This window comes from Thunnus albacares, chromosome 11, assembly GCF_914725855.1.
Source record: "Thunnus albacares chromosome 11, fThuAlb1.1, whole genome shotgun sequence".
Lineage (NCBI taxonomy): Eukaryota > Metazoa > Chordata > Actinopteri > Scombriformes > Scombridae > Thunnus > Thunnus albacares.
In genome coordinates, this window is record NC_058116.1 from 23629971 (window position 1) to 23657631 (window position 27661).

At 40.7% G+C, this 27661-nt stretch overlaps 1 protein-coding gene across 3 annotated transcripts in view; it reads left to right on the top strand.

Moving 5' to 3' along the window:
• LOC122992104 (neuropilin-2-like) overlaps positions 1-27661 on the top strand; it is a 98951-nt gene that overhangs the window by 9819 nt on the left and 61471 nt on the right. For all 3 annotated transcript variants that reach the window (XM_044365702.1, XM_044365704.1, XM_044365703.1), the window contains exons 2-3: positions 4557-4737; positions 18258-18439. In XM_044365702.1, the coding sequence (XP_044221637.1) occupies positions 4557-4737; positions 18258-18439 (363 nt within the window). The remainder of the gene's footprint in view (positions 1-4556; positions 4738-18257; positions 18440-27661) is intronic.

A 27661-nucleotide genomic window follows, 5' to 3' on the forward strand; every position in this document is an offset into this window, starting at 1 on the left:
GATAGCCTTGCTCTTAACAAGCCTTCTGGTTAGCAGGGTCAGGCACACTTTCTCTCTCTCTCTCTCTGTTTCTCTCTCTCACACACACGCATGCACACACGTACACACACACAGGCTGAAAAGTGTCTCTTTAGAGTCAAATCAGACTCCGTACTCAGAGGGAAAATGAATCTGTAAGGAGTCTTAGAAACAAGGTCACAAAATTTGCATTTGGGGCCAACAAACAAGGATCTAGTTCAATTTTGCAAAGCAGCTCCATGTGGAAGTGTGTGTCTTTGTAATTGTTTGAGATTTTGTGTGCGTTTGTGTTTGTGTGCACGTCCCTGTGCATGCATTTCTGCGCAAGTTTTTATTACATTTCTGTATGGTTGCATGTGTGTGTGTGTGTGTTGAGTTATGCGCATGTGGGGAAAAGTTGCTGAATAGGTGTTATCAGGATGCAATACTAAACGTGGCAGAGAACCATAAATAATGCAGTGACCTGTCTTATATTCCTGCTTGACTGCTTAGCACCGTTTACTGCTGCTTATCCTGTGTATATGCATGTGTATGTGTGTGTGTGTGTGTGTGGTCTGAATTCAGTGATGTCTTAGCCAGAGGGGGATAAGCGATGTTCAGCGGTTTGTGTTTGTGCATTTGTTGTGAATATGTGGTCTAAATACAGCCTCTCCCCGAAGATCACACATGCTGATGTGGTTGAGAGAAAAGCTGTCTTGTGTGAAGTCTGGGGTCAAGAGTAGGGAAGTGGTTGTGTTTTCTGTGAGGGACAGACAAACTGAGACGGAGCTGTTGATGTTTTGATGTGGTACTTCTGTTTCAGCTTATGCTGATGTTGTTAAAACTCACCACAAAAGTGGAAGAGTCCAGTATGATGCTGCATAATGGGGTATGATGTTGCGCAGGGCCGTTAAAGGATTATTCTGGTTTATTACAACTCGGATCTCATTTTCTGAGTACATCTGTAGTCACAGAAGGTTTGCTGAGACCTGGGAACACGGTGACATTGCTGGAGTGAAGTCCAAAGGGGCAAATTATCATTGAAGAGTCAAAGAACCTGTAACATTCTTCTTCTTTTCTCCCGTTCTTCCTCTTTTCCCAACCTCCAGTCATCCCTTTTTGCCTTAGATCTCTTCAGTTCCTTGTGTGTACCTGTTTGATGATTCTTGACGTGAAGTCAGGCTTTTCCCCCAACTCAGCATCTCCTCTGTTCTGAGACGCATGCACACAGATATTGCAGGTCAGAATGCTGTAGGGGGGAATACAAATTAGCATCGCTATACATTTACCGTTGGAGGCTGTATTTACATAACGTCTTAAGATGGCAGTTAGTTGTCCTTCTCAAAAAGAAAAAATGTTTTACTCCCCCTGTTTATCGGTATACTTGCTGCAAGGACTCACACACATGAGCTCACACTCAGTGTAACTTTAATGTGTGTATATCTAGCACACTGAATAAGCAAACAATATCAAATTCACCTGAATTATGTTCAATAACAACACATGCGAGAGGATATGATGTCATCCATGCACTCGTAACCTCAAATCGTGTCCTGCCCTGTTTGGATGTGATAATCGTTGAATGACTTTGTGTGTGTCCGGAGATCGATAGACCCTTGAAGTAGAGCAGACACAATACTTGGGGCGCACACAGCGTCTGCCTCTCTATCACACCAGCCTTATTCATCAGACACTCGGAGGTGCCGTCTCTATCGGCTGCACGCCAGAGGTGAGGAGAGAAAAATGAGGGAAGGGGAGTTGTTAGACTGAGAATGAATATCAAAAAATGGATACAAAGACAAAGATGTTACCTACAGAAACTCACATTACATGAATGGCAAATACGAGAACTCTGACACAGTCCCAAAAAAACCACGTTTCATAAAGGTTTATTGTACTGGATTGACTTAGATTGCACAGGTGTTCATGTTATTGTGTTCACTCCTCTACTGTATACCCATTGGTTGGTTGAAAAAGTGTCTTGAAGTCAGTTGAAAGTTGAAAAAAGAGTCGTATAGTCGTCTATGAAAAAGGATAAGCCTAATCAAGAATAAGCCTGAACAAGACTAATCCTTAAGACCCAGCCCAAGAGCTACTAAGTATGCGTTATGAGTCCCAAGCAATCGCTCATTAATGAATCAGATTTCTCTAACAATCTAGATTTTCTCCCCTTTGCATCGCCTCTGCATATCCCAGATATTTCGTAAGATACAGTTAGCCAAGTGGTGTGCTAAAAGTGGTGTTTGGCTGATGCTGCTGTGAGATTCCTGACTGGTTAAACACTAATCCAGGTGGTGCTGAGATGAATACGTCTGGCTTGGTTACATAGGCCTTGTAACTCTACTCCTGTATTACTGTATGTCACCAGGGAGATTGGAAACAGATAGGAGGAGATAGACAAGATTAGTTGGCTCGCAACACGGGAGAGGAGGGAGAGATAGACGGAGACAGAGAGATAGAGGGAGGCACAGAGAGGTGATCACTAATTGTTTACAGACAGTGTGAGGTAGACACCAGATATAGATGCCAAAGCGTCAATCACTTAGCGTGCTGCGTGCTGAGATGTGACTTCTACTTTCAAGTATATATATCGTACACCATCAGCCTACGTGCATGCATATTTTCAGCCATGATGAAAAAGTGAGATTTTAAATGCTGCATATCCCCCCCCCCCCCCCCCCCTCTTCTGTTTAGCTCCATGTGAATTTATGTTGAAGACGGTGTCCGATAAAGTGTTTATGCCGTGCGTGCATGTGTTAATGTTTGCATGTGTGCCTCCTCACAGAGTAGGTTTACAGTAGCCAGTCTATTAATAGTTTTAAAACATGTCGTATTCTGCTGAGTAGTTTGACTTGGCTATGTCACCCCACTCAGCACGCTGGCAATAACTAAAACGTCATAGCAGAGCCGGCTTGACTGTGACCCAGACCAAGAAGTTACACAACTTAAACATACAGATACACAACGAGTTTGTGAAGCGGGTTTCTTTAGGAACATTTAGCCATGATTGAAACAATAATGCAGACTGTCAGGAGGTTGATTGTGAGTTTGTTTTTCCTTTTTCTGTCATAAACAGGAAATTGTTTAAGGGGCTGCTCATTGCCCGATTACATCTCTATTATCTAGACCTGGTCCATCATTTAGCCCGAAACATTAGCTCAAAATTAATTTGCTTTGGTCCAATTGTACTAATTTTTGTTCTGAAAGAATAGTTCTTTCAAGGCAATCATCTATTTAACAAACACAGGTTTTCAATTTTCTCTTTCAACCAAAAATACACACATAAGGCAAATAGGCAAATGCCAAAATAAGTAATAAGTCAAGTTTAATAATTGAATATTAGACTGGTAGAGTGTTAGTTAGAGGTGGTGCACAAAGAAGATAACAACCTTGGTTGTTGAGGCTCTTCTAGCAGATTGTGGCTCAAAGTGTGTTAAACTGTTAAACTGGACTTAACAAAGAAGTACTCATAATGTATCCACTCTGATGTTTAACTTACATTTTCTGGATCTTAAACAATGAAGAAGTTCAGCTCACTTAGATAGTCTGTACAGTTCATCAAACAGGGACGCCAGTATCGTGCACAATAGTTTCCATAGATCTAATACAGCAGAGTTGTGTGTAACGGACATGTTATGCCGTTGGGTGTCACAGATATATATGAGTTACCCATCTATGTCAGGGTACATCTGCCGCAGTGAATGAATGGCATTGTTTATGACACAAAACAGACGTATGACTGCTGACAAGTGGATCCGCTCTGTGACAGTAACTGTGGCATCTGGATGGCTCATTCACCGTCTAAGTGTGTGTGTCAGTCGTGCTGGGTCAGAATGGCGTCTTTGTACGTCGTGATGCTGCGTTGACCTTTGACACCGCATTCACCCAGACACATGTACACACACTTCTTTGTTTTTCATATCCTGTCTCTGCAAACACACAACTCTTATCTTCATTTTTATCTGGTTTGCCCTGATTCCCTATTGTGAAATCATGCTTAATAAACAAATATACATTAAATTAATATGTATTAGTGTGTTGACATCGTCCTGGTCAGGCATGATAAGCAAACAACATTGACTCTGATGGTATTTTTGACTTGAATATGCTGCTTTGAAGGAAGTACTATAGTTGTGAAAGGCTTATCTGATCAGTTGGCATTTTCTTTTTTTCTTTTTTCTTTCTCCTCCGTCTTTCAATAGTAATTTGTTTTCTCACCTTTCCTGATGGTTCCCTCAACCCCTGCCCTCTAATTTCTGCCCTTCTTTTGTCTGAGTTGTTTTTTTTAATCACATTTTGTAACACTTATCAATGACCTCATTCCAGTGAATCTATGTATTAACCTATGAAAAAAAATATTAAACGTTACACAACAATTTCATCACGGTTCAGATCCTTTCAACGCTCGTATAGGAAGATTTCCATAGCTCATTACGCAGGGCGATAAAGTGGATAAAGGCCACCGCAAAGCATCATGTTACTGCATCCACTTGACTTTCCTCTAACTTTATTTCACCTCTAATACTTCTTCTTCCTCCCCCGTGTCTCTCCCCATCCAGCGTCTGAACCATGCGGTGGCTATTTAGATGCCAGCGACGCCGGTTACATCACCACCCCCGGCTACCCACTTGAGTACCCACCTCATCAGAACTGCCGCTGGGTCATCACAGCCCCCGAACCTTCGCAACGTATCGTCCTAAACTTCAACCCACACTTTGAGATAGAGAAACTGGACTGCAGGTAAGGATGAGTAGGTGGATTATTAAAGGCATAGGTGGTAAAAAAAAAAAAAGGGATTTGGAGAAAAAGAATGGATTGAGAATGTGATTTAAAGTTGCATCACAGGTTTGACTTTTGACCACAATATTGTTAAAAAAAAAAAAACTTTCTCGTTGTAGTTTCTGTCTCCAGCAGCCTGTCTCTGTGTGAGAGTTGTTGGGTGTATTTGGTCAGCCCACTCTCCTCCTGTTTGTCTGGCTTTAGCTAGCCCATAATAATCACTTTGGGACCTCCCTTGGTCCCTCATCTCTAATTATCAAAGTCTAATTACAACACATTTACTGTTCCAGGATGGTTTTCACACTTCGAAATAATACAGAATACTGAACACAGATTAGAGGATTTGTTGTCCATGATCGTTTTTGGCTGTTTACTTTTGTCGCATGTGGAGACTGAAAGAAACGCAGGCAGTTCGGAGCATTGAAACTAAATCACAGACGAGTATGAGACTGGTTAAGAAGCAAACAGACATTTGAGCTTACTATACAGAGGGAGTAATAGTGAAGCAGTCACACGGGTTAGAAAACATACATTTTAACGATAATGAACTAGATTTGTACAGCACTTTTCAAAACAAAGTGCTCCAAAGAGAAATATGAAGGAACATTGCACACTACAAAAAAAGATAAAAGAACAAAGACTGGGATGAGAATGTGAAAAAAAATGAAAACATTTAATCAAATAATGTAATTTTTCAAGTAATTTAAGTTAAACCTCATGGGCCAGTATCAGCAAATGGTTTCTGGGCCAGTCCAAGCACTGCAAAAAACCCAAAAAAACAGGAAAAACCTCTTCCAAAAATCATACCATATCACGCAGTTGGAGCTGCAGCTGGGAAAACAGCAGTTTTACAAAAAAAGTAACATCAGGATTATAATAGGAAAGATTATGAAACAAGAGAGTTACTTATTAGTCACCTGAGCAAAAACCTATAGACAGAAAACACAAACATGAACGCCTGTTTTCTTTAACAATAAATTCATGGGCCTTAAATGAAACTACTGGCCTTCCCTCACTTCTGTGGGACTGCAGTAGAGCAGAGACCACTGGCTCTCAGGAGTTTAATGGGTACTATGTGTGTAAGGGGGCCGCAAATATAAACCCACTGACACACGCAAGAGGGCAGACAAATTCAGGAACACACACACTTACACTTTTCCCCTTTCTCCCGTTATGTCTCTGTTCCGGTTCTTTCCCATCGAGTTATTAACATTTCAGCCATATCAATTATAGATAGGCAAATTTCCCCCACTCAGATGTACCAAAATCATTCAGACATCTCTTTGTTGGAATTGAAGCATCAATATTTCACCGGCTGGCTGTTTGTTGAAAGGCTGAAAGGTTGAAAAGGCCTGTTATGCTTTGCTGTTTTGCTCTACTTTCACGCTGCACTGTGGAAATGAAACACACTTCTCTGTCTCTGTCGTTTTTTCAGTTTTACTCTACAGTTCTTATCTTTGGATCACTTTGATGCATTACATGCTCTCTTCCTTTCTGTCTACTCCCTCTTCCCCTTGGTTTTTCCTCTCATTCACTCCCCTTGCCCTTCTTTCTTCTTCCTTCTTCGGATTTCTTAGATACATTCTGGTTGAACTGTAAAAACAGTAGACTGATTTATTTATAATGGTACATACAGTACAGTATGTGTGTACGTGTGGTTGTCTAATAGTGTAAGTGTTCTGTGTCTCAACATTTTTCCTTCCAGTTTGCTTCCAGTAATGACAAATTATAGTAATTGTCCAAACCATGCCAGTAAGAGTGAGATATTTGCAGTGTTGGTGGTAACATTTCAAGCCTAATAGGCTGTTATTTACAAGTGTCCTACAGCGCAGAGCTATTTAAGTCTACAGGCGCCCAACGCCCGTCGTGTGTGTGTCTGTGTATGTGTGTGTGTGTGCAGGGGAAGGATGAAATTGATCTGTTAGGTTCAGAGGGCAAAGAGGCCAAGGAGAAGGAGCAGAGGGTGTGTGTGTGTGTGTGTATGTGTGTCTGTGTGGGGGGGGGGGGGGGGGGGGGGGGGGGCAGACGTACGTGGTCGCCCGGTGATTGTCAGCAACAACACACACATACCAACGTCTGTCTCCGTGTCTGTCAAATGTTGTCTTTCTCTGGAACACAATCTGTCCCTCTCTGTTTTCTGCCTCTAAAAGTCATATTTTAAAATTGTCTCGTCTCATCAGATTCGTTTAATATCGCCATGAGAATGTTGTCCATATGTTCCTCTTCTCAAGCTTGTAGATAACAGCATTGGTAAACAGTAAACTGCTGTTAATCTTCAGTTTATGGAGAGGAGAATACACACGGATACACACGCTCATGTTGTCGGGACAAAGGAGTCGTCTGTGTTTCTGGACAAAGACTGTATTGTGAACCGGGAATATGGTTCCTCTCTGTCTCTATTTATCCCATAAAAAAAACGCATGATACAGTTACATCTGTCTCTCACAAAAGCATGTATCATCACACACACACACGGACACACACACACACAAACAGCTTTGTTATTAATATGTATGCCCTGGTCAGAGAAGGGTTGTTTTATTATGTCACTATGTTGAAGCAATCTAATCTATTACGGTCCTGATTGCAATTTAAGATGGTAATCTGTAATCCATAATGCATCACATTTTGCTGAGCACTTCACTGGCTTTGCAGGCAAAATCGATGGAGAGGTGGTCAGTGAGAGAGAGCAATGTTTTCATTAAGATTCATATACAGTAGCAAATTAAGGAGTCAGCTGGAGGGAGCGAGAGACACGAACAGCAACACTGATAAAAAAAAAAAAAAAAAAGCCTGTGCCCTTGTTAAAATTAGTATAAGCATAGCTTATCATGACTCAGCGTGACTTCCTTTTTTCCCCGTCACATGACACGCATCACAGTGCCACATCAGTCCGTCACTGGTGACAGGTTTCAGTTAGCTTCCAACAGCTGTATCTGATAGGGTTTGTGTGTGGAAAAGGCCAAAAGCACATGATGGACTGGTACATGCACAAAGTAGACTGTATGTGCGTGTGAGTATATACTGTACTTGTGTCTGCAAGAATATTCTTTTTGCATTCACCTTCATTTGCAGTTGGATGCTGATGAAAGTTATTTTACATATGGCGTGTAATTGTTTTAGACGCTGTCGCTTTTAGCCTCAGTTTCAGTGCGCTCTAATGATAACTACATCAGAGAGAGATATTTGTAGTGCTCGCAGTCTCTCACTTAAGGTCACTTCTCCTTTCTGAAGCTATTTTCAACCATCATTTTCACGCCATTACGTAAACATGAGGTTTAATATGCAACATAACCTCTTCAAGTGACAGACAGACATCCAAATTTAAAACCTAGGTCTCTACAAAGCAACAAGTCCAACTCTTTGACAGTATTCCTAGATGTATTCCTTTCGTTTTATGTGTTTTTCAGAAATGTACTGCAGAGAAAAGCCACTTAATTTACTTGTATTTTCACTCTTTCTACACTGATATGAATATTTATGATGTAAATGTATTTGACAGAAAGTAATCCCCTAAGATAGTTAAGGTCAAAGAACTACTGCAAAATGATATTTCTCTAAATTGTAGCTTTTCGAGACGGCAGTTGGTTGCCTACTTCACATTTTTCCTCTTAGCTCACTGCTCTACTCTTATCTGTGAAAGCAAGATCTCTATTTGGAGTGTTTGGAAAGAATGTGTGTGTGTGTGCTCACACACTCACACACACACACACACACACAAATACTCACACAGATACACACAGCTGCTTAGGGAAAAATGCAGCGTCAGGGTCCGTTGAGGGCAGGCTCAAATCATCCTGACAGCTTCCCTTCTCTCTCCCTCCTCTCCTCTTTCCCCCTGGCTCTCTCTCTCCCTCTCTCCCCTCCATTCATCCTCACCCCCCTTACCTCCATCCCCCTCACCGCTGTCCAATGGACCCCATCTATCATCTTTCATCTGCTCTTGCGCCTTCCGTCCATACCTCTTTCTTCATCGCATCTCCTCCTTCCACTCCTCTTTCCTTCCCTTTCCTCCTTCTCCTCTTCTCTCACCCTCTTCCTTCTGTAGTGGGCCAGTCCTTTTATAGGCCAAATAATTATTCAGCATTGCATATGAAAAAAACACAGGCAGCAAGCCAAATGCCACACACCTCTTCTTTTCTCTCTGTCTCGCTCTCTTCCTCTCGTATCTTCTCATTTCCTTCTCATTCTCCCTCACTCGCCTCCCTCTTTAAAATGCATCTATTCCTCTGTCTTCATCATCTATAGACTTTTCCTCAGCCTATATCCGTCTTCATCCTCTCTCATCCTTTAGATTATGTCTATCCATCTCTTAAGTCTCCTTTCTATATGTCTCTCTTTTTTCTCATCCTCTCCTCATTCTCCATCCTCCCTGTTCCTCTTTTACCTCAGATCACACCCCAGACAGATGCTATCTGAGAGAAACACACATACAGACAAACACACACTCAAAGACTCCCATGCAATACGCCTGCATAAACAAGATTACAAATGGGCACACAGAGGTGCAAGCATTTTTTGGCCTCTCAAATAGTCTCGTATACAGTGTAAGCACAATAAGCAGACAGGCACGTAGGCAGTTTCACATTTGTATGGCAGATGTAAAGCAGTGAGTGAGTTAAGAAGTGATTTATATATGAGAGAAGCAGCAGTCAACGCTAATAGTTTCACTAATGATTTAGACCTTGTCATTGTGCTCTGCCTCAATCAATCATTTAACTTCACGCTCGATCTCTTTTCTGTCCTGTCCTGTCCTCTTCTCTTCTCTTCTCTTCTCTTCTCTTCTCTTCTCTTCTCTTCTCTTCTCTTCTCTTCTTCTCTATAAGTAACAACCCAATTTATTAACATTACTTTGCACAGGTGTCTGAAAACAACTGTTAAAAAACATGCTATACTTTGAAACTAGACTTTGGTGGAAATCTAGAAATGTTTGATCTCTCCTGACTGGCAGGCAAAAGTCCTGGGGACACAAGGTGCAAAAGGAGAATGATTTGATGTGACGCTGTCCTCGGGGCAAAAGGAAGAGAGAGAAAGGTGGAATGAGAGTTGAAGAGACTATATGACAGCGAGAGGAAGCGAGAGGAACAGCATTTGATGTGACAGAGGATGTTGAGTTACCAGCTGTGGGCATTTAGCTGCTGCCCGCATATTTGCATTAACATCACAGTCACTCTAGCAGCAGGAGAGTCATGCATCCAGACAAGCGTCCCAGCACAAAGCTGGAAGACAATGTTATTAGAAAGCTACAGAGATACAAGTCAGGAGTAGATGGTGTAATCAGAGAACACCTTGGAGCCCAGACGTGAGGTACAACACAGGTGGAGGTTTATTTACCTGCATTTCATAAATCAAAAACTTTAAGGCAGTGATCGTACTAGATGCCTAACCATGCTTTCACCCAACTTGAAGTGCAGTTTGTTGCTCCGAGAATGTGAGACACGCCCAGAGTGCATACACTCCAGACCCTCCAAAACACCACTGGAAGTTAGAATAAATCACCCTCCACTTCTTGCACTAAAGTCCAGTGTGATTGACACCTTACCCTGTTCATCAAGAGACCTGATGTTTACAGAAAAAGGTCTGAAATTAGAGGATGTGTTAAGCGCGCGCACACACACACACACTCACACACATACATACACTCACACACAGGTAATGCAGGTAATAATGATAATATCTGTGCTCTGATATACAGACACTCCCTGAGGCCCTGAAGGTCTGCCTGATCGATGTCTTGTTACTGTAATGACTGTGTGTTTGTGTGTGTGTGTGTGTGTGTGTGTGTGTGTGTGTGTATGTGTGTGTGTTGTGTGTCTGTCTATCTTTGAAGGACTGACCCTGATCAATGTGTGTTAAAACCATAATGAGGAATCGATTAGTTGTCCTGGAGACTAGTGCTGGACACACATGCACACACACACACACACACACACACACACACACATGCACACACAGACAACCACACACTCTGTCCATCTGTCTGCAGTAATAGGCCTATTACTTGATAACAGTGAAGTCAGTCATCCTCCTCACTCTCTATTAACTGCTTCAGTGACAGACTCACTAAGGCTGCTTTAACGCTTCAGGTATATGGATAGGCTGTATATACACAAGGTGAGTGTGTGGGTCATGCTCATAGACTTGAACTAACGCACACCAAATTAAAACACACGACTTTAGTGCTGCATGGGACCCAATGTCTCATCCACAGGTCTGCGTATATAACATTTTACTGTGACTGACTGAAAGGACGGAATTTTTTTAACTTTTCACAGAGTTTGTGATTTGTTTGAGTCATTGCTAAAAGTTTAAGAAACCATTTTATAGATTAAGGTAATGGATATAATACATAAAGACTCCTTTAACAGGTTTTGCATCAGGAACCAAATGATACAAAGAGAAGCATGCAGCATGGCTCCAATACACAATACATAGGACAAACATACAGCAATCAATTTACAATAATAAAAATGAAAAGTGAAACAACCACATTAAAAACATCAATGTTAAATGGATGTTAAAAGGTGAAGTTTTAGGGGAGGCTGTAATGAAGAGAATAAAGGTAGGTTTTCAGTCTTGACATGTAATGAAAGGCTATTCTAGAGATAAGGGGGCACGGTAAAAGCAAATGCTCTGAAGCCAACTGATTTTTTTGTTAACTGAAGGAATGGCCAGGAGACCAGCATCTAGAGAGCGAAGAGGGCGTGCTGGTGTATATGGTGTAATTAGCTCAGATAAATAAGGTGGTGCAAGTACATGCAAGGCCTTACAAGTTAAAAGAAGAACCTTAAAATCAGCTCTAGCTTGCACTGGGAGCTAGTGAAGAGAGGCCAGAACGGGTGTTAGAAGGTCCACTTTTCTGTTTTTTGTCAAGATCCTAGCTGCAGATTTCTGAACAAGCTGCAGAGTTCTAGTAGAACTGCTTGGAAGACCAGAAAAAAAGTACATTACAATAATCAAATCTGGAAGATACAAATGCATGCATGAAGGTTTCAGCATCATGCATTGATAGAATAGGTCAGATTTTGGCAAAATTACTAAGATGAAAAAATGCTGTCTTGGAAATAGCCTTGATATGAGACTGGAATGTCAGACAGGAATCAAAAATCACCTCAAGGTTTTTGATGGTCGAGTTTTCAGAGATAATACAGTCATCAATATTGACACTCAGATTCTCATACTGATGCTCATATTTGGCTGGTCCAACAACTAATAACTCTGTTTTATCAGCATTTAACAGCAAAAAAAGTAGAAGAAATATGTTTCCTTCACTTTGATCAGGTGTTTTAGCGCTGTGATGTGAACATTAAAAGCCATTTCATGGTTGCCACATGGCTGCATGGGTCTGCATGCAAATTTTGTCAACTGCCCAAATGCATGAAGGTCTGCAGGGACACTGTGTGGATGTTTGTGCATTGCCAAAAAATTTGTGACCCCAAAGACTGTACTGTATGCACAACATGCACGCCAACTACACATGCACTAGAAGAGCAAACTGAACGCTTGTTTTGTGTATTGTATTTATGTACTCTACTCTTCATCCTTGGTCCTGTTCTTGTTAAGTTGTAGCACATATTTTGTTTTTTTTCCACCTTTTCTTGTTGTTTAGCCAAATACTACTACAAAGGAGCTCTTCTTCTTACTGTCATGAGGTTGTCAGCTTGTTTTGTAGTGCACGTGTTGAACGTGGATGACCCCTGATCGTAGTAGGTATAGAAGCATGTGCATGTCTGCTGTCCACGTACAAGTATGAGGTTGTGTGTGTACGTATTGGAGTATGAACAAAGCTTGAGATATATATGTGCTGAATGTGTAATGTATCTTTTTTGGGATCTCCAAGGATGGTCATACATCAGAATAAGAAGCAAGAAAGAAAGAAAGATCAGTAGCAGCTGCTGAACTCCAGCCTGACATGCTTTATGCAAGTTATCAGTGCTGCTAGGGGAATCTCTGACCAGTCAGAAGAAATGTTTAAATGTTTGGGGTTTTCTTTCGGGTTTTTTTTGCTCACTTCCAAATAAAGTCAGTTTGTGGTTTGTTAAAAAATGGAAACATTCACCATTTCTATTTGTAATTTGTCCTGACAGAGAGCCTTACGGTTTAGTTTTACTTTCTTTGAACTACTTTACACCACCTCTTAAGAATTCAGCTTAAATCATGTCGTGTCATTCATATGACTGGAGGCGGAAAGTGTTTGTGTGTTTGAATCTACTCATAGTTGACTGTTTCGGTTCCTCTAAAAATGTTTATATGATTCCACCAATTATTTCACTTCCCTTTCGAAGAAAATGAGCACGAGAAAACGACAAAATCTAGAGAAAAAAACAGTAAATGTAAACAGCAACAAAATGAAAACATAACAGTGGGAATTTCCATACTTGGTAGGAAAAAACACACGATAACAGTCTGTAAAAATATGAATTTAATTTTCCACTAAATGGTTTGAACCACATTTTATTTCATGATTAACTTCATAATGTGTTCTTAGTGAAATGATTCTCAAAGTCCTTAGGTATGTTGTCAATTCAGTTTAATTTAATCAAGTTAAAATTATGGCGACATGAAACATAAAAAAATAAAAACAACACATAGAGGAAATTGGAAATTTCTGCAATTCTGTCCCTCGTTTAGCTCTTTTCAGAGTGTGTGTGTGTCCATCTGTTTGTGTGTCTGTGGTGCAGACGCTCTGTCTACTGCTAAGGGCACCCCTGAAGTTAGATGAAAGAAATGTGCAGGTGTAAGAAGACAACTCCTGACCTAAAGAGAGACAGAAAAAAACGTGTGAAAGGCAATTAAAACCAAGGCAGAGGGGAGGAGGAGGAGGAGGAGGAGGAGGATGGAGGGGTGGGAGTGCATCTGTATCCAAACCTTTTCTTGGGTTCACGTCAGACAGGCTTTGGAGAGCTTTCTCACCCCTTGAAACACCCCTCCCCCCCTCCCCCAAACAAACACACACACAAACAAGCACACATAAATCTTGCAAGTCAACAACTCAAACACTGTTTCCTTCATGTAAGCAAGTAAAAAAAAAAATCTTGTACACCCGTTGTTAACAAGCAAAATTCAAGGAAACAAATTCCTACTTCTTTCCCTATGGCAAGTCTCAGCAAATTTACCAATTGGCTGCAGTGAAATATATTGGGGGAGAGGAAAGAGAGAAGGGGGGCAGAGATGATGGGATTAAACAGTTTGTTCGAAGCTATGTACCTCCCACACAGAGACAGATTGTTGGAAACCTCAAACCCATCTATAGATCCACCTGAGAGCGTGGCCAAAGGCTCTGTGCGTGTGTGTGTGTATCGCTGTGTTTATGTGTGAGACAGAAAGTGTGTATGTGCAGGTATGTGTGTGCTGACTTAGATGTAGCTGTGTATGTCTTTCTGCTCTCTACTAAAGGCACAGAGAGATAAGGGAGGGAGGAAGGGATGGAGGGACACCTGTCTCTGTCTGTCTGATGGGAGGAGTTGGCAGCGTGAATGCAGTGTCATGTTCTCTCTCTCCGACTACATCCACACGGTGCCGGCTAAATTTGAAATCTTTTTTTCTCTCCGTTTTGACCCTTCCTCCACACCTGAAAACAGAGCTTTTTTTCCCCCTAAATGTTCTCCAGAGAAGATTACTCTGAAAATGCTGGCCTTTGTGTTCGGTGCGGATGAGGAAAACAGAGCTTTTTGAAAGTGTATCCCTGCTCAGACATGGTTGGCTATGCAGCTGTAAAGTTAAGCAGCTCTAGCCCGGGTCTGTGATCACTCATTTTAAATGTCAATACACAGTCCAACAGTTGTCATTACTCTGTATTTATGTTTGTTTTGTCAAACATGGCGATCATAAAATAGTTATTTGATTGATGTCTCACAGCAGCACTACAGGAGTTTTAGGTTGCCTGGTCAAGACAAAGTATTTAACCACGATCAAATTACAGTTTTATACTTGTTCAGTTGGCTGACAACAGATACAGAAAAGTATGTAAATGAAAACAACAAAAACATAAGTTTGGCTGTATTTAGCTGCAACTAATGATTATTTTTTATTATTGATTAATCTGCTGATTATTCTCTCGATTAATCATTTGGTCTATAAATGTCAGGAAATATTGAAAAAGCCTGTTACAATTTCCCTGAGTCAAAGGTGACATTTTGTCCAAAATCTAGATATTCAGTTTACTATTATGTATGACAAAGAAAAGCAGTAAATCTTTACTTGAGAACTTGAAAACAGCAAATTTTATGAATTTTTGCTTAAAAAATGACTACAAAATTAATCATCAAAATAGTTTCCACTAAATATTTTGTCAAACGACTAATCGACTAATTATTGTAGCTGTATTAAAACAACATGTGAGCAAAAATGGAGAGCAGGTGTGGACAGAATAGCTGAGATTCAGTAGCATAATTGGGCTGTGTCTGTCCAACACTTTACCAGTTAATGGTTAATAATTTTTTTGTTTGCTGCCGGTGGAAAGAGAGCTCTCTCTGTCTGTCTTATCTATCTCGATCAGCACCGCTAAAGAGGAGTTTTAAATTCAGATATTAAAATATTCTAATATTCTTGCTTCCCTATATCTGCCTCCTTTTGTCTTTCTACCACATTGGCTCTTGGCCACTGGTTATAAGCCTGACAGCACATTAGACAAAGCTAGAGAAGAAAAGGGGACAGAGAATAGGAAAACACAAAGAAAGACAGAAAAAAAAAGGAAAGTGTTGCAAGGTGAAACATTGAAAAATAATTATGGAAAGAGTGAGCCAGGATGAGAAAGAAAGAGACATCTTGTCTGCATAAAAAAAGAGGAGGAGGAAACTGTCACCGTGATGAGGCGTTTTCTTGGGAAAATATGACAAGACCTGTGACACGTACGCACGCACATAAACGCACACACACACACGTGCCTACGGTACAGTGACAGCTTGCATCATGATTGTGAAGTTCCACGCAAAGTAGACACAAAGCATGATGGGAGGGTGGGAGGTGCATGACCCTCATTATGTCAGGAGCTTGCTCACCTGTCAGCAACCACACACACACACACACGCACAAATGTGAACACGCAGAGACGCTTGCAGAGCAAAAAACACACACTCTTGTGCAACACATCCTCGTAACTAAATGACCACATAGGTTGATTGTAACATGCACTCCAGAACGACCCATAGGAGCCTCCTCTATCGGTGCTTTCCTAAACCGTTACTGTTCACTGTCAAAGAAATAATTATGTTTTATGGTATTACAACACTGTGGTTAAGATCTGGTAAGGCTTAGGCACAAAAACCACTTGGTTAGGGGTTTGGAAAAGATCATGGTTTGGGTTCAAATGATCACTTTAAACATGGTGTGGGTTAAAGTTACTACTCCCTTAAAGTTAGGCAGTATTTGTCGTCATGGCAACAATAAACACCACGACAACTGTAGTTACGGTTTTTAAAAAACTGCCCCAAAACATGGAAACATGATATTCGCGGTTGGAAATGGGAAGCAAGCAGCGGTGTCCTGCAGCTAAGTCCATTTTTTGGCGTCTATCTATCCAGCCATCCACCAGAAAAAACCCTGCCAGCTCCGAATGTGGAAAAAAGTGTTCAAAGCATCATATTAAATCAACTAATTTCAACATTTTCCTCAACCTCATAACTGGATAATGGCATAACCATGGAGATGCTTTGAGAGTTTCCTTTGAGATTGATTGTAAAGTGTTCATTGTATTCCACTAGAGAGATGTAAAACGCTCAGTAGTAGAACAATTAACATGACTGTGGTCAGAACTGATCAATATAATGGATGAAGACATGCAAATAGAGTCCAGCTGTACTTATGCCTCTCTGTTAGAAAGTCTCTAATTGAAAATTGAATTCACTTAATAAGGAATCACACTTAATGTCTTCTGTCATGACAAGTCGCTCAAGGAATTTCTCTCCAGGAAGCTATTTTAAAGGCCAGGCAGGTGTGTCATTGGTATCCAGACACAGAGGCAACACTCCTGCTGTGGGTCTGAAGATAGGTCCAAACATTTGTGGTCAGAAAACATCAAACAAATGGGAATAAAAATAGATTTAAAGCCACCTTTCCCTTTATGGCAAAAAAAAAAGAGTCCCAGGTGGCCTTTCTGCTTACAGCAACAGTAAATAAATGTGATTTTTGGGGTAAATTCAGATTTTAATGTGCAATTTCATGGCTTTTTGTATAATTACAGAGCTCTTTCACCATAAAGTGATAGCATTACAAAATTATACACAAGAGCACTTGAAAAAAAATGCAAAAAACTATAAATAATTCAATGCACTTGACATGATATGACAGGAAATGTTTACTTTAATGTCAGTTTTTGTGTCAAATTTGTGTTCAGCACTCTTTATATAATAGTCAGCATAAAGTGTGAGATGTTTCTAAGGAAAGAGCGACCAGGAAAATGCTGACGCGACCTAAATCCGTTGTAAAACGTGGAAAATGTGAATTTCTCTGCAGATTGAAGACCAGCAGGCTGACTTGCAAACATTATTAAATTAGAGCTAGGCAAAGATGTAAACTAAAGTCATTTGTTACACATTAAACCTTTCCTGGCATCAAAGGATCTGTAGGGTTCATCAATAGTTCAAAGAGCTTGAGCATTACATATACTCTCGACTTTGACCCTAGTCTAAGATGAAGCAGAAGACACGTGAGGTACATTTTCTTGTTTTATGTCTATTTCCTTGCACAATTGAAGTCTTGTTTCAGCTCCGACTTCTTTTGAAAGCATCAGATTCCGTTGCTTTAAAAATAGTCATCAGACTTGTTATTTACTTTGAGAATAACAAGTAGAAAATGAGGTAAATTAGTTTTGTGAGAGTGGGAATCAGTTTCCTTTTGAATTTTTAAAGTCTGTCGTACACATGTGACACCACTGTTTCCCTATGCAAGCTGAGAGGGAGCACATCATCTTACATTCACAGTCTCCTTTTTGTTTGTATTATAATGTAGTTATAATCCATAAAATGGTGTTCTTTAGACCATGAAACTCGCAGCAGTTGGAGTATATAATCACTCAATTACAGTGCAGTTATAGAATTTTAAAAAGGTTTTTCTTCCTATTTTGCCTCATACAGGGGGGTTTCTTTTCCTCCTCCACCATCTGTGAACTACCAATGTCTTCTGCTGCATTCATTTGAATTGTAATGACGCTCATGCTTTCAGAAGTCCCTCTAGCCACTGATAGATGCAAACAATTTGCTCATTGGGTTCCTTTTGTAGCCAAATCCAATGTGATTCCTGCCAGATGAAAGAACCACATAAAAAAAAAAGAGTCCTAATAACAACAGTAAAAGCAGCTTGGAAGGATTCACATTCAAATCCTTTCCCTTCTTTCACAAAACACCTCATCAGTATATTCATTAAATGTGTCGATAGATTCATTATTGTCCCTGTGGTGTTGCATGTCACTGAAATTGCTGAATGAATGTGTATATGTAGGAAGGAGGGAAGGTATTTATAATATATTTGTTTGTCCTCTGCAGGTATGACTACGTAGAAATCCACGACGGGAACTCAGAGACAGCCGACCTACTAGGAAAGCACTGCAGCAACATCGCCCCTGCACCGATCATATCATCAGGCCCCTCGCTCCACATCAAGTTCGTATCTGACTACGCTCACCAGGGGGCGGGCTTCTCGCTGCGCTATGAAATCTTTAAAACTGGTAAGTGGATGCTACTGTTGCTAAGTTGTCAATCTAGGTAGCCAGACGAGATGATATTAGCAGGGTGGAAAACTTAAATTTACAAACATGTTTTAAGATATATAAAAATACTGATATGTATTATATATGTATTTCACAAGAGAGGTTAAATAACCTTTTATAAAATCCTTAAAATGACATCTCATCCCTTTCCCTCATTGAGAAATCCACGATTGGCTACATGCTAGTTGTGATGTCACAAATCTCGCTCGTACATACGTGCCTTAAACTCAGATTTAAGGAACTTCCCACATTCAACGGATGATTTTGAAAACCACCTTATAGTATCAAACTCTGCACATACATCATTCTGCACAGCGAAGCTCAAACATCCAACTGAAGGTACAAGAGGAGAAACACTTTCTTGAGTGGAGGGGGACTTTAAACCCCCTATATGATACCAGCATTGTTGTACAGCTTGGAAAGGTTTTCTTCTTTTGGACGTAAATGACCTTCAAACATGTTAAAATATCCAAAAATCCAAAAAGGACTTTATAAGGACTGCACCTATACAAATAGGCTATTAGTAGCTGTATTACAAGCTACTCATAGAGGACTCAACATGCTTCATTAGGTGACCAAGCCTCGTTTATCTCTCTGGTGTCATGGGAGACAGGGAGAAAGAGAGTAGAGACAGCATGGGACCCTTGAGACCCCTTTAGACTGTCCAGGCGAGACATCTCTCCCCCTCATGGCACTTTGTGTGTGAGTTGCGGGTGTGTGTGTGTGTGTGTGTGTGTGTATGCGTGATATGGCTCCCCTTCACGCTGCCATGGGTCAGCCAAAGCGAGACCAATTGAGATCAAGGGCGAGTGAGACAGAGGGGCACATAGTGTCGGCCCCACAGCCATCTTGTTCCGTTCCCCCTGAAAGCATTCCACACATGCTTGCTTAATTGAGTCCTGAGTCCTGGGTCCTGAGACACACACACACACACACACACACACATACACAGAGGGCTGAGGTTACTAACACAACACGTGTGGTTGTCGGTGTTTCTCACTTTCTGGCACCAGCCTGTTGGGATTTCTTGAGTGTGTGTGCCTTTTGCGCTTGAGTTCACCCAATGGACTTTAAAACAACAGGGTGTTAGTGTTCACACCCAAGCACCCAAAAGAGAGAGAGAGAGAGATAGAGAGAGAGAGAGAGAGAGAGAGAGAGAGAGAGAGAGAGAGAGAGGGAGAGAGAGAGAGAGAGAGAGAGAGAGAGAGAGAGAGAGAGATTGTGATAGGATGATTTGAAACTTTAAACATTCACAGTCTGGATGAAATTCTGTTTTTTATTTGCACTGTGCTTATAGTTACTATTAAAGCTGCACTATTTTGTTCAGTCTTTCACATTTCATTGTTAACATACAGTGCATTCAATTTACAATTCAGTATATTACTGTTGTTTGGTAATTAATCAGTTAAAGGATAATTGATGAGGATAATAAATGATGGCTCATCATAGGTCATAGATCTAGGTCATGCTAACTTTGTACTCACCAGTTCTGTTGTAGAGATTCAGGGAAACTGGTGCAAAATGAATCATTTAAATTGCTTGTCTGTCAGTAAAACAGTAAAAATTTGGTTTGGACATAGATACAGGCAGACATTATACACACACCCACAAACACAGACTTAGTTAAAAGCTAAATAAAACAAAGATGTCTTCAGTTTATTCTTCAAACAGGACAGTGTTAGTGCAGTCTGCACATCAGCTGGCAGACTTCCATACTTGAGGAACATAAGCACCTGAGCATAAGCAGCAGAGTCAGACTGAATGTAAATACAGAAACTAGCCGTCTGGAACGGGCATTATGGCTAAGGATATACATCCGGGGTGACATGAATCACGTTTAAATAAACCATAATTATCCTTTAAGTCCCTTTTAACCTTTTTTTTCAAAATTTTTCACCGGAATATCATGCAATTTTGAATTTATATAACTTTAAAAAAAAGTCCACAGACAATTTTCTCTACACAAAGATAAGCATGCAGTCCTTCAAATGACATTAAGATATTATCATTGCCACTGCTGGAGTTATAATGATTTCATATGCTAATCAAGGCTTCATGAGGCCATGTATTACTTACTTACCAACTTGCTATTTTGGATGTAGGTATGAGCTGAGCGGTGCGCACTTTACAAGGTCACATAAGTGCATGTGCGGTGCTGCAGTTTGCTTTCTTTGTTTAAATTTGTAAATTATGTTATATACATTTCTACATGTTTGTTAGTTTGCAAACTATTTAAATCATATTACAATCAGGTTACCATCAAACTATGACAGAGAAGATCACAGTTTTTTTTTTTTTAGTGCCACTGCTTGCTCATTATGAAATTTATGAGCAACACAATAGCATATACAGGACTTCTTCCAGTTTGCCTGTGTAACTGTGTGTCTGTATGTGTGTATATTTGTGTCCAGCCTTCCCTGGCAGTAATGATGGAGCAGTTTGGAACATTCAAGCTGTTGCCATACTGCGAACAAGATCTTGTTATCCTGGAAGGTGCAGCTGAACGTCTGGTTGCCTGGGTGGTTGGATTTTGTATGTGTGTGTGTATGTGTGAGTGTGTGTGTGTGTGTGTGTGTGTGTCAGGGTGTATGTGTGTGTATTATTCATATGTCAAAATTTTGGACACACCTTCCATTCACTTGAATAAGAAAGTGTGTCCAAACTTTTGACTGGTACTGTATCTACTGTATCTGTGCTACCATTAATTAAACAATTAAACAACAATTAATAATGAAACAAGATATTAAAAACATTTACTCACCACACTTTCATGCCCCACACACACACACACACACACACACACACACACACAGCAAAGCAAAAAAGGGAGAAGAATGCAAATTGTGAAGGAAGTGCAAAAATTACCACCAAACACACAATTATGGGGGTGTGAAGCACAGGTGAGGAACTCTGTCACCAAACCCCCGGCTGTCCGGTCCTATAGCGCTCGTACAAAAGCAGAGAACACGTGTTAAATCTACAGCATTAGCGCCATGTGTCAACTACAATGATCTATGTTATTTACTTCTTGGGGGGAAAAGTAGTGAGCGCCACGAAGGGCTGACATAGAATATAACAAAAGAAACTAACTGACCTAACAGGAACCACCTAATGGAACTAAAGACTAAATAATGCAGATGGGAATAGAACAGAAATAAAGCAAAAACAGAGCAAATGTATCAAAACCAAACAAAACAGCAGTAGCAGTCAGTGTCTACAAGAAAACAGACCGAATGAATTAACACGCTGCCAAACAAATGCGTAATATAAACAAACATAACGCTGACTTTTACCTCTCCTGTCTGATTATTGCACAATACCCATATGGAAGGCTCAGCATATGGAAGCTGGGGTCAATATGGAGCGGGACCTAGAGTATATCAAACAGAGGGCAAAACACAAAGCAGCTGTGCCTCAACTTAAAAGCTAAAATTAACACCTGCCAGAGCATTGCGCGCAACAGTCACAACCTGTTGCACCAGGGACCAGAGAGGAAAAGCAGCATAGCGAGGGCTCATCAGTACAACGTATATATTAAACCAAACAAATTGGAAACATGGAAGTAGGAGATGCTAAGGCCTGTCTTGCTCTACGGTAGCCCCACAGGGACATTAGTGGCTACACATGCATGGTTTTGTCTCCATTTTACACTCATATTTGGAGAACATTTAGCGCACATATACAGGTTGTAAACATGGGCTCAAACAGGGATATGAAATGAATTGATACATACATGCAAACAAAGACTCCTGAATGCATGCTAGTAACACATCAGGATTTTAGGGCTTGCACAAACACAAAAGCTACTACAACACAAAAACAAATACACATGCCACACTTGTTTTTGTTTACAGCTCTGTTACTAGGGATACTGTAGTAAACCTGCTGAACGTGCACACCACCAGAACGTGACAGCCAATCAAATCTCACTGTCTAGGCAGAGTGCCCCCAGCTGTTATTGTGACCCAGAACTCACCAGACACACACACGCACACACACACACACACACACACATATGAATGCACTGATGCCGGTTGGACAGTTACTCATAAATGCAGGACAGCTTGCATGTCTGCACGGAAATGTCAACTCATACACACGGCATTTTTTTTGTCACTTAGAAGGACATTGCATTGACCTACATTCTTTCCCTGGAGACGTATCCTAACCTTAACCAAAACCACTACATGCCACGCCCTAAACCTTAACCAAAAAACCAAGTCTTAAATGTAAGGGTTTACCTTGTGGGGACAAGCTTTTGACCTAAATGGGAAGTGAGTCCCCATAGTGTGACTGTGTGGACAAATTTCTGTGACTAATACAAGTCAACACACACACTCCCCAGGCGGTGTTATGTAGAAGCTATCGTGACAATTTAACCATAAAGGAAGTAGTCTTTGTCTCTGTGTGCGCCTGCTCTTCGCTTTTCTCGACAACTGTTCAGCCGATCTACTTCACACATGGTGGGTGTATTGCTGGGGACCAAAGGAAGTGCAATGTTGAGTGTGAAGTTGTTTGTTAAAGATATCATTAAAAGAAAAATATTTAGTGGATCTTGACCTCTCCAATATGGCGGCCACAAATACTGGCATAAATGCTGACACTGCTTTTTTTTTTTTTTTTTTATAGAACAAGCATAAATGGCATGGTACAATATTAAACATTTTCTAGACAATAGACAAGCATATCAATCATATATAAAACAGAAGAGGGGAAATAAAAGTAAATAAGATAAAATAAAATAAAAAGGAGAGGAGTCCTGTGGGTACTCTGCAAGTTTAAGTTCCTCTATTAAGTCACAGAGTTTCTTCTTTCCTCTTCTCCATTAATTTCAGCTCCTTGTGAAATATGTAGAAATTCAGTTGTGTTTTCGAGAAACTATTGTTCCGTAAAAAGAATTTTCCAAGAATAATATTTGTGTTAATTGCTAAGTCATGTGTTCCATCTTTCATAAATATACCAAAAATCACTTTTCTTTTGTTAATTCAGAGAAATTCGGTGATGCAAATCTTCCCAAAAGAATAAAATAAAATAAATGATCTGTTGTTGCAATGCGTTCATCACAAAGTGAGCAGTTGTTATGATCTAGATCAAATCGACGTCTTACAAATTAAGAGGAATCTATCCAACTTATAAACAATGAGAAATTTGTATACAGTAAGTACGCGCAAAGAATAAATCTTCTTGACAGCCATTCATCCGATCGACCTCACACGTGACGGATGTATTGCTGAGGACCCGAAGAAGTGCAGTGTTTAGTGTGAACTTATTTGGATGAGCAATTCTCTAGAAAGCTGCAAGCAGCAAATACTGGAGGCCAAGCGATCGGCCCGTTCCAAACAGGCACGTTTTGAACGGGCTCTGCACTAGTCCTTCCAATAACTGCTGTTGTTTACATTCTATCCGATGCCTCTAGGCACTTCCTCCCTTACTCTGTCTGACTACCCATCAAGTCACTTTATTACACCATCTAACCAATCACATCGCTCGCCCCTCCCTCCTCTGGCTTTCATTGAGGAAAAGTGGATCCAGATCTGACCCAGTGAAGAATTCACTCATATAGTGCTTTTGCTTATAGGATTGAAAGCTGTTTTGCACTCTACCACCTACCCATGAGGATTTTTATAATGACCATAACTTGACAGATAAATGTATGAATGTAGAATTTTCAGATGTTTTTCCGGTGGAAAAAAATTGCTCATATTTGTTTGTTTGTAAATATGAGAATAAAGCAGACAGTGTTTTTTTGAGTCGTGACAGACTGAGAATTTTCCAAGATGCCTCCATTTCTTCTGCATGTCAAACCCTAAGAATAAATCAAAACATATTTCCCTCAATTACATCATCAAAGTATTGCTCGGTTGAAGCTTTTAGCAAATTGCACTAGCTAACGGAATGGTTGTCTTGTGACAGTTTGATTTCATATGTCAGTTGTAATTTGGTTAAATAGCAAGTTTATTATGGAGGGGAGTCCCTGCTGTGAATCAGTGACAGAGGCTGAAATTTAGTGTCAGTTTTCCAGCCAGAGCCTAAAAGTTAAATGACACTGAGGTGGTATTGAACCTTACATTTGGAAAACCCAAGCTGTGGTTTTGCAGGAACTGTGTGTGTGTGCATGTGTGGGCCTGCGGTGTGTGTCTGTCACTGTATGTTAAGTCTCCTCTGCATGTGTGCTAATGTGTGTGTGTGTAGAGATTGGCTGAGAGAGGGAAGGAGGGGAGGAGGGAGGAGAATAATTGTGGGTTTGATCCGACTAATAGCCCATTGGCATGAAAGACGGGTTGAATAAAAGTAGATGTCTGCATGCCAGCTTACCAGACACACGCAAGCAAGCAAACACACACACACGTTTATATAGAAAAAAATACGCTCACAATTTAAACGAATTAAAGTCTACAAACAAACACGCTGAGAGAAAGTTGTCCCCTCTCCCAGAGATCAGTGAGCCATAAGCACCAGTGCCAGATCTACCCAGCAACCTACACACACACACTTCCCCTAACTTTACTCCTATGTTAAGACATGCTTCTAACACATGTCTCTTTCACACTCATTCAAACAGATGGGAAGTGAGGAGAAAAGAATAACAAGTGTGACAGAGGAAGGGAAGGGAATGATGGAGCTGTGGAAGAAGGTAAAGACAGAACAGCAGGAGAGAGGAGAGTATGAAAAATCAGAAAAGAAAAGGAGAAAAGAATGGAGAGACAATAAGACAGAAGAGATATGTTAAAGCAGGAAGAAAGACAACAAAGACAGTTCAGTATTTCTAGAAGGTGCGGCGCACTAAGAAGATGAACAAGATTTAAATTCTTTCTAGCTTGCATTAAATATTAATTAAGATACATCAAAGACGAGGGACAAGGTGGAGACAGACGTTCACGGGGGGGGGGGGGGGAGTGTGTGGAGAAGGGTCAGACCAAAGGAGAAAGGAGGGCACAAGTGTTTTTGCAATGCTCATAAACATGAAGTAATGAGAAAGGAATAAAATCGCTGCTGGCAACAGAACTGGTCAAGCGTTCACTCCACTCACTCACACACACACACACACACACACACACACACACACACATGCTCATAGTCACGCAGACCCACGTTATCCAGCGACGGACTCTGCAGGGGGGCCAGACGCAAGGGGAACAGAGAGAGAGAGTCCCTGTGTGTGTGTGTGTGGGTATGTGTGTGTGTGTGTTTGCTTGTGTCTGATGCATTACATGAGAGAGCAGGTCACAATAATAAGCAAATCAGATTGAAAAGTGGGACAGAAAAACAGACAAACCGGCGCGTATCAAGACAGACAGACAATCTCTAATCACACTGAAAATAGATGCCGTAGTGGAAAATGGATGATGGCATATGTGTGGGAGACACTGATGTACATTAGCAAATAAACTAGAACGGGGAGTATTTGGTGTATTTGTATGCGATTGCTGCCATGTGTCTATTGCTATAGAGCCACCGGAGCTGCCAGTCAAATGACCAGGCAGATTGCAATACTGCAGAACTGCTGCTGTGCAGGATCAGTGACGGGTGGGGGGTGATGGGGTTGGGGGGGGTTCAGCGACCATTGGATTTATTTCTGTTAAGTTAATTAAAACTGCTAAATAACACTTTTTTCAGCGTTGTATTCCTCCAGCTGGTTTTCAGCAGGTGTTAAAATGTGTCAATCTTCTGCCACTAAATGTCGCTTAGCATCCGCCATTATTTTGTCCTCTGTGAAGTGTCTTATTTCACCCGTAAGTCTAACCCTAACTCTAAGTTAGTCTTACATTAGTCAATCATAGGTAAACTTTATGCAACAGGTAAATTTAAGTGTCTATAGCAAGTCTGAAATAAAGTTATATTTAAGTCAAAACCTATGTCTACTTTTATGCAACTGGACCCTGGTGTTAGAACCTTGTTTCCATGGAGCTTTCCAGTGAAACTAGCCGTTTTAGTTTTAGACCAATTGTGTTATTAAAGTTTGGACCTGACTCTCTGAGTCATACCTTGTCTACAAAAGCCAAAGCAGCACATAAGCAGCAGCTGCAGCCTTCCATCAACCACAATTACTGCTGTGCAAGTGTCTTGATAACGCTCACAGCCCAATACACAATCAATGTTGCTTTGTGTGTAAGTCAAAAGAAAATAGACCTAAAGCCTAAAAAAACACACTACAGTTCAGTGCAGGTCACAGTTACAAACATAAAGCACAAGCTGTTAAGCGGTCAATGTAGGCAGTTACATCGATTAAAGACGGATGACTGGAAAACAGGTCCGGTGCACAGGTTGTTACAAACACAAATAACTGTACATGGACACACACACACACACTCTCACACAAACATATTTAAATGCACTTTGCATGCCAGAATACACTCGATCTAATGTGTTCTCACTTACTTTCTCTTTATTTACTAATGCAAGCATGCAAGCACAATCGCAGACACCCAAACAGACTGAGGAGAAATGGGTTACCATAAGAGGCTTAGACAGCATGTGTGTGTGTGTGTGTGTCTGTCTGGGTGTTTGGTCATACATGGCTGGCTGGACTGGAATAATGGTCCAGTTGGTGCAACCACATTCACTCCATAATGTGTGTGAGTATTATTAGAGAGGGTATTACAGTTATTCAGAAACACAGAGCCTCAGATTACCTCCATATCACTGTGTGTGTGCATGTGTGCGTACGTGCTTGTATGATGATAGCCAAAGCTCCTCATAGACCAACCAACCATGGTGCTGTCAACAAATACCTACACCTTTTCTTCTCTTTATTATTTTTCAGTTTCTGTCATATCTCTCTCTCTCACCTACATTTCTTTACTTTTCTCCCTGATTAAAGATTAGAGGGAGGTTTAGGTTGCTGCCACATTTTTTCCAGGAACAGGAAGGGATGCATTATCTTGCTCAATAGCACTTTCGACACACAAGTGGATGCTATTTTCTGTTCTCAAACCCTGACTTTCTGCTTCTCAGTCTTGTTCTCTCTCTCTTACTCTGTTGTATCTTTGCTTTTATCGATGGCACAGTATGAAAAGTTTACTGACTTACCACTTCCAAGGTCTGCTGGTTAAAATATGTTATGTTTTTTAAAAAATGAATATCAATTATTCTTATTAACCTCATGGTCATCTTCAACTTAAATCACTCTCGGGTTGGGGGTCTTTCCACGAAACTTGCAGACCTAACTGTACTCTTAAT